Source organism: Leptosomus discolor, chromosome 4 (assembly GCF_034619465.1).
Source record: "Leptosomus discolor isolate bLepDis1 chromosome 4, bLepDis1.hap2, whole genome shotgun sequence".
NCBI lineage: Eukaryota > Metazoa > Chordata > Aves > Leptosomiformes > Leptosomidae > Leptosomus > Leptosomus discolor.
In genome coordinates, this window is record NC_141394.1 from 17,599,883 (window position 1) to 17,611,984 (window position 12,102).

Genomic DNA, 12,102 nt, shown 5'->3' on the forward strand with positions numbered 1-12,102 from the left:
AAAAAGGACCGAAAGAGAGATGTCTCCCAGCTTCACATTTTAGCAGACCTAAATTTAGGTCCCGTGTATGTAGAGCTGGGAATGCTGGGCATGAGCTCGTGACTGAATTCCTCTTACTATATAGAAAATGGATCAGGCCAAATCTACAACCATGAGAAATTCCAACCTGAATTTTGACAGAGCTGTGTTTGGGAAATGCTGCTGTTACCCCACTGCTCTGCAGTGTCTGCAGCAGGACTCTGGGGATCTAGAGCTTAACTCTGCAGGAAACCGGAAAGTGCCGAAAGCCTTAGCTAAAGCTGGGTTTTCCAGGCTTCCCGGTGTAGAGCTGAGCTTTGATTAGAGCTGGAGCTCTCAAGGCTTTTGGACTCCCAGGCTACAGCAGCGAGCCTTGGATCCATGGCACAGCTGGCTGCTTCTGAGCCAAGCCCAGGGAGCAGAGGGTAAGAGTGCCACTCTGTAGGGTAGGGGAATCACACCTTGTTTGCCAAGAGTTCATAAACCTCTCCGTATTTCAGGTAAAATATTTTGCGTTCAACAAATTGCCATTTTCCAACAAAAATCTGTCTTACTGAAATGTTTCCAACCAACTCAAGTCACAAGAGAAAAATGAATGTGTGGAGCTCAGTCTGGTGCCAGTTTGTCCTGATCACATGTTCATCAATTAGTAAGGAACAACTGTATGTATTTGCTAGTCTTTCTGCAGGAAGTAGTCCAGAGTGCTACTGTCAGGATTTAAAATTCATTTGTGAAGCTATAGGGAAAAAACCCTTTTCAATATACCTGCTACTATTATGCTGGCCTCAATTATTCCTTCCCTTTCATGAGTACTGTGTTAAACATGAAATTGTATAATTATATCCATATAATTGTGGATGGATGGATAGAGTTCTCTTTAAGAGGTAATCAGGATCACACCTGAGCATACTAGGCATTCTAGTCATACTGGAGCATGCAGTCTCTATGAGAAAGAGCCTGCAGACAAAATATGAGGACAGTAAGATTAACTGTTATCATTAATTGACTGATAAAATGGAATAAATGGCAAACACCATCTCTCATGTATGTGTTTTATCGTAAGAGCTGTTCATTTTCTGGTAGAATTAATTTGCAACAAACTGTTTCAATAGTGCCTTGGTATTGCTGGGTGCTGTGTTTTTACTCTAATGATACATGAATTGATGATGAACGTTGCTGTGCAGGTTGGTGTTTTGCTGGATTGCTCTGAACAATTGTTATTTATGAAGTTGCACAGAATAATCATGCTTAGCAGATCATGTAACAGATAAGGGTTTGTGTGTTTGTTTTTTAATCAAGAAAGCTGCTAGTTATAGTTTGGAAGTCTTTTTATGCACTGACAGGTCATCAGGATCTGGTTGTAAGGGCTGTTTGATCGAAAGCAGATTTCATCATTTCCATGCTGCAGAAACAGATGTTCCTGATTTTTTTTTTTTTTTTTTAGTTGAGTCTGATGTTTATGTTCTTTGACTTATGTGTGAAAGAATCCTACTGTTCTTGGTGCCTGACCTCTTTCCAAGCGCTCAGAATGAAGCGTTCACTCATTAGTCAACTTTTTTTTTTCTTTTTAAATAGTGTGAGAAGTGTACAGTTGAGATTTCTGTGATGCTAGTAAACTGTTTTGCTTAATACGTGCTCTTATCTTTTGCCTTTGGAACCAGGTTCACCAGCACCAAGACAGGGGTGAGACCTTTCAATGCCAGCTGTGCCCTTTTACCTCCTCCCGCCACTTCAGCCTGAAACTCCATATGCGTTGCCATCAACATTTCCTCAGGACAGAATCCAAGGTGAAGGAGGAAATACCAGAAACTGAGGTGAAGGGGTCACCACTGCTAAATAGTGACTCCTGTCCGGGACCACAGAGGGAAGGAGGTGGACCTGAGCTTACGGGATCAGCATCTGTGTCTAAAACACCTGATGTGACTGGGCAGCCTAGTGGAGGTGTTCCACCTTTACTAGTGAAAGAAGAGCCCAAAGATGACAATGGCATCTCAGCTGCACCTTTTGCTCTTAGCACTGTTGACAGAGCCCCCAACAACACAAAGCTGAAAGACTCCTCTGACTTTGTGGCCAATACAGCATCAGCACTATTCAGCCAAGATATCTCTGTCAAGATGGCATCAGATTTTCTTATGAAGCTGTCAGGTAATTGACCAGCAAATGGCAGCATCAGCTGCTCCTTTATGGGCTTAAGAAACACTTTGCCTTGGGTTTGCTAAATCATGGAATTGCAGGGAGAAAAACATTGTAACTTCTTAGCTTATAATTTCTTGTTTCTTTTGCTAACAAGAGGTGCATGGCAGAGGGAAGAGAGGAAACGGTGAGAAGAGAGGGACTTTGCTGTTTGATTGCTGGGATTGGGAGTGAGAACTTTTTATCCAGGCTTTCACGTTCATTGACTACTACCTTGGAAAATCTCATTTGGTGTGTTTTTCAGGCATGCTGAATACCTGTAGTTCTGGTTTGAAATCACTGAGGGTCACGAGCACCCAGCATGTGAGAAAATTCAAGTTCTCTGCCTTTACCCATCTGTTAAAGGACCATTAAAGTATTGGTCACCTTCCTTTCAGAACAGTATTTGAGGTCTAACTGGTAAATACGTGTGAAGTATGAATGTTACTGTGTTTCTTGATTATTAACACTTAAAAAAGTTAATCCTAGAGATTCATGAACAGCTTTTAAATTTTTTTATTATTTTAATTGAAATCTCTATCTAATGCAAAGCATGTGTTTACTGTGCTTGCTTTCACTGTCAGATTATTACTGTAAGAATGATATTTTTATGCGAGACTCTGAAGTGGAGGGTGTGTTTAGGGTGAATCTGTTATATTGTATGTGCTCTTTTATTGATTTGACTGAATTTGACAGAATTGTGGACATGATGGGGGGATGTTCTATACTAAATGTTTTCAAAATTGGCCTCTAATTTTTAAAGAGAAAAAAATTGGGAAAAATATCACTGAAGAAATTTCTGTTTCACAAGGAGATGGCAGTCCTTATAGCAAGTTTTAGACTTTGGAGGTAGAAGATCCCCTTTTCAATAGAGAATAATTGGTCTCCTTTTTGTTTTAAGTGAAATGTAAGTTGCATTTTAAAAAATTTTGTTAGGTAAAGTAAGGAATTGCCTCTGCCGTAATACCATTGCCTTGGTGAAACTGCAGCCATTTATTTTGGAAAGGCTTGCTGTCCTCATCTGTCCAGAGCTTTATACCTCTGGGATTGCGATTCTATGGGAAATTGAGTAGAATGGGTAAACACAAGAAATCAAGCCTGAGGCTTCATGGAACCAACCAGGAAAACAGAAAAGAGCTGAGAACAAGCAGGAGGTGAAATGGGCTGACACAAATGGTTTGCTGTGTGGGTTGGAAGGAGCCAGAGAAACCTCTCCTTTAAAAAAAAAAATAAATAAAAAAAAAAATCTGTTGATATAATCTATTATTATGACAAACAAAAAATGAGTGGGGATGAGTCTGGTTTGATTTGCTCGTACATTTTTTTAATTGAGTTTCAAATTTGGAAATCCATTTTTTATATTGTCTGTCTGCTGTCCCGTATGTGTTCTCGTTCTGATGTCTGTCTTAAATTTGGGTTTCTGTGCACAAAGTGCTGAACACATCAACTGTACTGACCTGTAGATGGTAGTGCTCATGATGGCTGCATGTAGCAAGAATGAGAGCAGAAAGCAGGAGAGGGGGGAAAGGCTGAAAGCTGAGAAAACATACCACATTTTGATGTGTTGTTTTTCATGTAGCAGTTGATGGGGAGCTGTTTACAGTTTGGCAGACAGTCGTGTTTTCAATGTCTGATCTATTGGCATCAGAAAAAGGATACAAATGTACATTATTCATGCAAAAGGCCTATGCAGTTATTTTATGGTGACTTACTAAAGGTCTTGAAACCTGACTTGTATGCACTGTTACCTAGCAACATGTTATAAAGTCACTGTGGGAGTGAGATGTATCTGTAATTTTGTATGTGTGCATATTTGGATGAAAATGTACTGCCAGTCACCAAGTTTACTACACAAGAAGAGCAATGTTAAAGGGAAAGGAATTTATTTTCTCATGAGATTTATATTGTGTTATATACATTTAGCTCATGCTTTCCTCCTTACAGTGTGTGTAAATTTAGAGTAGAAGTAGAAGTAATTCTCTTTTAGCAAGTTGGCTAAGTATTAGCTGCATTTTTTTGACTGCTTGCTGTGCTGAACCTAGTTCCTTTGAGTGATTTCTTTATTACGACACTCTCGTTAGGCCCATCAGAACTTCAATTATTGGCCCTACCTTTTCAATGTTATAAATCTTTTGACATCTCAAATTGTATATGCCAGTTGTAACAGCCGACACAGATTTGTCGAGACCAAATTATGTCAAAACAATCTAATTTTCTTCTCTGATAGGCCTCGTGGCTAAGAAAGAAGCAGTAGATAGATATATAGACTTTTAGAATTTGGCATTTATTCTTATTGAATATTGATGGTTTAAATGAACATTTCTTTTTGCTTGCCAATGTTTGTTGCTCCTGTTCTTCTTGATTGGTGTCAGTTTGTACGCCTTCAGTTTCATAGGAGACCTCAGGGCCTGTAGGTTTTACACTTCTGTGTGGTTTCAACCTCTTCTTTTTCCAAGCATGTGACTCAGAGGAGGGCTTGTCTCCCTTCAGACCTAAGAGTTACAGTTTCCAGAAGTTTGACTGGTGCACTTAGGGTGAAATAGTGTACAAAATTGGTGTTTATTAACTATTATGAATTTTTAAATTGAATCTTTATAAGCATGTGTGTAATCTTGGGTCTTAGCATTATTTCTGATTGTGAGATGCAGTACCTTTCGAGTCTAGATGGAGTGAATATCAGATGGTTGGAAAATAGTACGTTGAAAGTAGTTCACAGTCAAAAGATAAGAGTCATAGTCAAAAGAGATCTGTAAAAAATGTGCAACTGTTCAACAAACAGGTGCACAAATAGAAAACCAGGAACAACTGGCTAGGTAACAGTTCTGTGGAAAAGAAACAGAAGTTAACAACGTCATAATGGTGCTAAAAAGGCAGTCATTTTACTGGGACGTGTACAGAAAGAAACAGCCTCAAAGATGGGGGAAACAGTCCTGCTCTTCTCAGTCTTGCTGAAGTCCAAGGTTTTGGCACCATAGTTTGAGGAGTGTGTAGGACAGTTGGAAAGACTTCAGAGGAGAGCAGCAGAAATGACTGGAGGTTTAGAAAACATGTCCAGTGAGGATGGATAAAAGGGAGTGAGCTTGTGAAGCCTATAGAGAAGACTAAGGAAAGTCATTAATAAGCCTTTAATGCATTAAAAAGTTTGTCATGGAGACAAGGAAATAATCTGTTGGTGATTCATTGTAATTAGGACAAAAAAAAATAACAGGTTTATATTGCTGTAGGGTTTAAGCTGGCATTAGGAAAACCTTTCCAAAAATTGAGGTGGTTAAACCTCTATGATTGGCTGGAGAGACTGTAGCATCTCTGCCACTGGACAGTTTTAGAAACAGGTTAGATAACTACCTGTCAGATATGGTTGATCGCATATTAGGCAGTAGGATGGACTAGACCTGTGTATCTCAGTCAGTGAACAATAGGACATCAGAAGCAGTTGCAAGACATTTCAGCTGAACAAAATCAAGCAGCAAACTGTAGAGAAGCAAAGTGGGGAAAAAACTTACAGATGTTCAAAGTTGGACCTGATTTTGAGTGGGCCAGAAATTAATTGTGATAATACTCTTCAAAACTGCCTCTGAATTTTTTTCAGAAAGGCTTAGGGGAGCTTAAGATTTAAAGAGGTTGAGCTTTTGAGATCCCTTCAGCCCTACCTACTTCTGTGCCATTGCTTGCCAGAAAGATTTTTAGTTGCATGTTTTATGAAATAAGGTGTAACACAAATCACCAAATGTAAATATAAAAATGTGAACAAAAATTTTTTCCAGATTCCATTCTCTAGGTCCTAGTTTAAGGTAGAAGATGCTTTTAAATTCACAAGAAATTTAAAAGGGTTCTGTGAAATTTTATTTAAATTTGGAAAGTGTTATTGTTTGTAAAGGCAATTAGCAGATGACTCGTAACATATAAACAGAGGAGTGTTTAAGCATGGACATGTTTTCTCCTTCAAATCTTTCCCCTCTTGTTTCAGTAGGACTGCTTGTATGCTTTAAGTTGCCCAAGTACTTTGCTGGATCAGTGCTTTGCCAGAATGTTTTCTTCCCCCAGTCCATTAATTCCACATGGAAACTTTGTAACTACATTCATATCTTAATTTGCAGAGTATTTGCTTTTCCTGTTTCAAAGGTTTCAGTGGCATTCATTATACAACACATCTCTTTTAAATACTGATGTCCTTCCACCCACTTCTAAGGCTTCTTTTCTTTTGTAATAAAACCCAGCTTTCACAGTGATCCAAATTACAATGACCAGTGTACTCTAGTGAAGTTATTTCTGTGCCTGTGTTATGTGCTGCAGTTACTTTTCATAACATTCGAAAATAAATGAATCCCATCAAAATGAATGGGATTCTTGCACTATTGATCTCAAAGGAATTCTGTGTGGAAACAGTAATTGTAAAGCATACTTCATGGCTGGCCTCCCTCCCCCACATCTCTGTGTTCACCAAGTGCATTACTCTAGAAAGCATGTCTCTTCATCTTCTGATGGTGTGTATTATCCAGTGTGCCCTGCTTCTGCAGTTCTTTTTATGTTCCCCAAGTTACTCGCATGGAAAAACTTTAAAATAGAGAGGAGGAAGGAGAGATAACATGCTGAGGGTTTGGGACTGGCCATGTTAAACAAATGAGAAACTATGTTTTCTCTCAGTTTAAGTTGTATCTGCTGTGATTATTGTGTACAGAGTCAAATTTTTATTTTGGAAAATGATGCCACCATGGGATTTTGGTGGCTGTCCAAAGTACTTGGACTTTGCATTCATGTGTTATTAGCTGATTCTATTAATGGAATAATGAAATAGTAAATCATCAGACAGCTACATACACCATATTAGTAGATAAGCTGAGTAATCACTTGGATTTTTTTGGTTCTGTTTGGCTCTTGAAAATTACTGCATTCCTTAAAGGTAATACAAGTAATTGGAAATGTTTTAGCCCTTGCCATTGACAGTACTGAACTGACTGTCTTGAACTCTTCAAACAGCTATTTTTAATAAAATAAAAGCATGTCCAATTAAATTGTCATAATTGATGTATTGCTATAGCAAATTCCAAAGAAATGACCATGCGGCCTATATTTAGGATTCACAGTTTATGCCAGGATGTAAAATTTCAATTAGAATATGTAAGCGCACAGGACTGGCAATTATTGGGCCATATACTTAATATAAAAATACTGTGAATTCCATAATGCTGATGTCAGTGTAAATACCCCTGATGTCATCAAGATCTCTCTTTGAAGTGTCTCTCCAGATTCACATTTTCATAATTTCCATATAGACCTTTAATTTAAAATAAAAGTGAAAAAAGGCAATAGCATGGCTAATTAAAACTTGGGTAAATAAAAGCTTGCACTACTCTTTGCCACTGATATATTACCACCCTTATGATCTTTTTCTCAGCAGTTGCTAGTCTTACATCCACAATTTCCTGACACCCTTAAAATCATGCTGGTCGTGTTTTACACCTTGAATGAATATTCAGAATTTAGGCAAGATAAAGCAGTGTAGACTCTGTTCTAATTTAGTCATTTAATATGTAGGAGGATAACAACATGGTTTTTTGTGTACTCAGCCCAATACAACTTAGAAGAAGACATGAATATGATTCTGGATCAGCTCTGTGCTTACATTTTAGTTTTAGTATCTATACAAACTCTTATACTTGGAGTATAAGACTAGACTAGACTGATGGCCCTTTTCTTTCCCTGATTACACCATTACTCTGGGCAGAAGTCCTAGCTTATAAGCCTTTCTGTCACATCTGTCCAAAATGGGAATTGAAGACATTGTTAGTTCAATCATCTCTGATTGTTTGGTTTGGTTTTTGTTTTCTTAAACAAATATAAAGGCAGTCTGGTAGTGTTTCTCTCTTTCTCTGTTTCTGTTCCTTTGTAGAGAGAAGAAATTTCCATACTGCAAACAATTCTCTCCTATCAGCAACAAATTTCCCTTTGCTTCTTTCACTCTCCTCCCCTTTTCTCCAGCTTCCCCAGAATTTTGCCTATTGTGCTGTTATTTTGATTTTTTATTTGAGAAAGGAGAAGATGGTCTTGGCAGATATTACAACCTTGTTTAGCAGGTGGGACTTTTGGGGTTTGGGGAAATGTGTGATCCTACGGATGCCTTAAGAATTTGCCTAGTTCTTGCATTCCGCCTGGACTAGAACATTGTAAAATTTTGAGGGGACAGTAGCAGAACTGGTCATTCTCCAGTGCTGTGTCCATTTTGCTTGACTGCAGCTCCTTAAATGCAAAGCAGCTTTAGAGAAGAAAAGGATCATTATGTGGCCTTTTCTTAACCTCTGCTTATGTATTTTTAACATACTTAAGCAAGATGGTTTGGAAGACCTCATATTTTAAGTGGTCTCTGGAAGCCCAGAGGTGGCAGGTCTTGGCGTCATCATGCTTCTCATGATTGTCTATTCTGCTGTTCCACTGCTTTGATAAAAATAGATGTTTTAATGCTGAGTGCCCTTGAGTCATAAGTAGCTTTTTCATTGATAGTTCCCATCCTCATCCTCAGAGCCCTATAGGTTAGTTTATTTGGCTGAGGGTAGAGAGTTTTGAAAATGAGATGTAGTTGAGTTAGCGCTCCCAGAAGGGTTAGGTAACATGAGGTTCTCTGGGACAGATTAATACTCCAGGGCAGAAGGCACTAAAAAGAAATGAGAGACCAGCTAGACTGTCCTGCCAGAAGAACAGTGTTTCTCCTTTTGGGCCATTTAGAGTGTAGATACCCTCTATGTTTAATAAGTTGGATATAATTTATCAGCCCAATTGGATTTTAGTCTGGAGATTCTGACAGGTTCCAGTTGCATAGATTTTTCTTGCAAAGCAATTGGTTCACGAGTGGCTTCTTCTGTAGTATTTGTACCCCTTACTCAGTTCTTGAATGTCATCAAATATCAGTCATAGTCTCCATGCAGAATGCCAACACCTACCTGCACATTTCAATTACTAGCAAGAAACTATAGAAGACTCGAGTCATACCCTTTATTGACCACAGGATGATGATGCCTAGGGTTGGGGAAAGGTGTCTTCCATATAGTGCAGAACTGATCTGTTAAAGGTCCTTGGCTTCTTTTAACCACCACAGCTCATAACTTACCACCTGGAATAGAAGTCTTCCTGGTCATTCAAGTGCTCTAGCTCCAGTGGGACCTGTATAAAACACTGTGCTTTCTCCCGCAGGTAGAAGTCATGCTGTGGTTCTCTTGCTGTGGAGGCTCTGAGGAGAATCACAAAGGGAGGTTTTCCTGCAAGATCTCAAGGAGACCGGTTCAATTTGCAATGCCTTTTGGAATATGTCCTCACTTTCCCCTTTTCCCTCAGCTATGACTGGCCTGCTCTCTCTTATCTTGGTAGCTGTAGTCAGGCGTCACTTGTGAAATAACATGATGGTGTACTGCGGCGTTTTTATCACAGTTCCTTTCGAGTCAGACTCTGTAGATGCTTTTTTTCGTGGCCTCTTTTGTGGCAGCATTTTTATTGTGGATTTTTTTTTCTTTCTCATGTTCTTTGCTCAGACAGATGGAATGGTGACCAACTCCTTGCTGATTGTGTCTTGTAATATTGAGCTTGGCTTGAAGTAATTAGCCCATTTTTCCTCTTTCAATTATAAACATTTTGAGCATTTAGAAATACTCTTAAGTGGACTGATGCAGTTAGCAGCTTCTATCAGAGTGTTTCAGATTAGTGGCAAATGCCCAAAGCTTTTCTTGTGGCATTTGGCAGTTTGAGAAAAGCGTTATCACTTTCATCATCTGCTTTTGCCAAATGGATCAAATGATTCCCCTTGCCAGGAAGTTAAAAATCAGCAGTCTGGAATCTTCTTTGATGTGTTTTTTTTCTGGATATAGAATGAAATTGAAGAAATAGAGAATTATCAGCCCTGCTTGAAAGACTGCTGCCTGTTGGTTGTGCTTACTGGGTGGATTGTTGTGGGGTTTTTTTCCCTCATTGTGTATTACAAAATTAAATTGCTGGGGTTTTGGTTTCAGTCTGCAGGCAACACATCCTTCAGTCTGTTCTTATTGCAGTTCAGAATGAATGTAAATTAAATACAAATTAAGTATATGTATGTGTATCTATTTTTGTATGTAGATAGAAGATGTTATTCCTTCTGGAGAGTAATAATTTTGGAGTTCAAATATACCTTAGTAGACTTCAACATCATCTTGTTAATCCTTGTCTAGTTCTAATTTTAAAAAAATCCTCAATCACAGGGTTTTTTAAAAACTGGTCTCAGTTAACTTTTATTTCCCTTATTTGCAATGTTTTTTCTTACATCTGTTCATTGTTCTCCCTAATATGACTAGTGGCTGCATCACAGTTGCTATTTCCAATGTGTTAGCAATTTTGCCCATAATTGTGGATCCAAGATGGGACAGAGATGTGGGGATTTTTGTTGGTTTTGGGGTCATCTGGTTTTGGTTTTAGGTGTTTTTTTTCCCCTCTGGTTTTAATGTATGGATCTGATAGACTGGACAACCTCCCCCTTTTTTTATTTGTCCTCTAGGCTTCATTTACATTGGAATCTGCTCTAGTCTATTTTAGTAAGGAGTAAAAGCCCTATTAATTGAAGCAAAAGCCCCATTAGCTGAAGCAATTGGGTTGAAGCCGACCCAATAGTTATCTGATTTTATTCAGTTTTGTTTTCTGGGGAAAGAAAAATGGGGTAAATAACGCTTCTATTTTTGTGATTTGTCTACAATTAAAATGTTTGATTTTTGGAAAGTGTAGCCAGTTCAAGGAATGTGCTGTCAGTTAATTAAAGAAATAAACCCCTATTTCTTTCCTGATTTATGAATTCTGTCTTCTGTCCAAAGCAAAGCAGCTAGAGTAGGCAGAACCAGCAACATAGGTAAGAACAATAGCCTGGGTTTCTTTTCCCCTTATCATAATACTGTGAAATGCACATTTTCAGGACTTCCTCTGGACTGTGGGACTCTGACTGTGTTTTATATTTTTCATAGGTTAAGTCTTGTAGACACGCAGGGACAAACTGAATATACAGATCTCATGAAAAGCTCATTTGATTATGACTGATTTAGATTGTGCTGATAGATTTGCTGTCAGAATAGTTTTAGCATTGTTATCCCGGTGGCTCAGAAGTGTGAGGGAGCAGAGGTCTGCAGCAGCTTGTGCTGTCACAGTAGGAGAGCTAATGTGTGGGGTAGGAAGAGAAGGGGAAAGTGAGACATAGGAAAGGAGGGAAACTTGATGGGTGCCCTGTTCAAGTCATTTTGCTTGTGTCACTACCATGAACCAGTTAAACTCTGTGATCTACCTTGACTTTTTCGTTCTCTGAGCTATTAGAACTTGGCTCCGTCTCAGCAGAGTTTGAAAATACCCTGGGATGAAGAGCGTAGAGGTACCTGTTGACACCTGCTCTGGATTGGGTCAGATTGGCTGCTGAGATTTGGCTTGGTGATAAGAGGGTTTAATAAATGCTAATTTCTTCCAAAAGCACCCCATTTGATCCTCCTTCTTGTGGTGGGGGAATACATAAGGCATATGCCACTGCATACTGTAGCGCCTGACTCTGAAAAAAGTTCCTAGTTTAAGGCTGTGATATTATATGAATTCTGTGCCAGTGATTCTGTTTGTTAAGAGCAATGTTTTAACATTGTTCTTAACCTGGCTTATAATGGATCACAGTGTATGGTTGCAGCCTTACACTGATCTATGTATGTGAGTTCAAGATCACCACTGTATTTTAAATGGCAGAAGTGTATGCTGACCTACTCTATAGGACTTCCTCTACATGGTTCATTTTCTACCCTGGTTCATGGGCAGAACCATAGCTGGCTTCACAGGTTAATGATTGTTCTCAGTGGGTCGTCTTTACCTCTTCTCTCAGACTCATGTTTCCTTTATTTTCTGGGACAATTTGAGTTAATACCTTCTTGCAATGAA

General features: G+C 38.8%; 1 protein-coding gene across 1 annotated transcript in view; it reads left to right on the forward strand.

The window, feature by feature from the left end:
* The window catches only part of ZNF827 (zinc finger protein 827), an 89,370-nt gene that overhangs the window by 23,130 nt on the left and 54,138 nt on the right, over positions 1–12,102 (forward strand). The window contains exon 4 of the mRNA XM_086464786.1: positions 1,680–2,163. Coding sequence (XP_086320912.1) covers positions 1,680–2,163 — 484 coding nt within the window. The remainder of the gene's footprint in view (positions 1–1,679; positions 2,164–12,102) is intronic.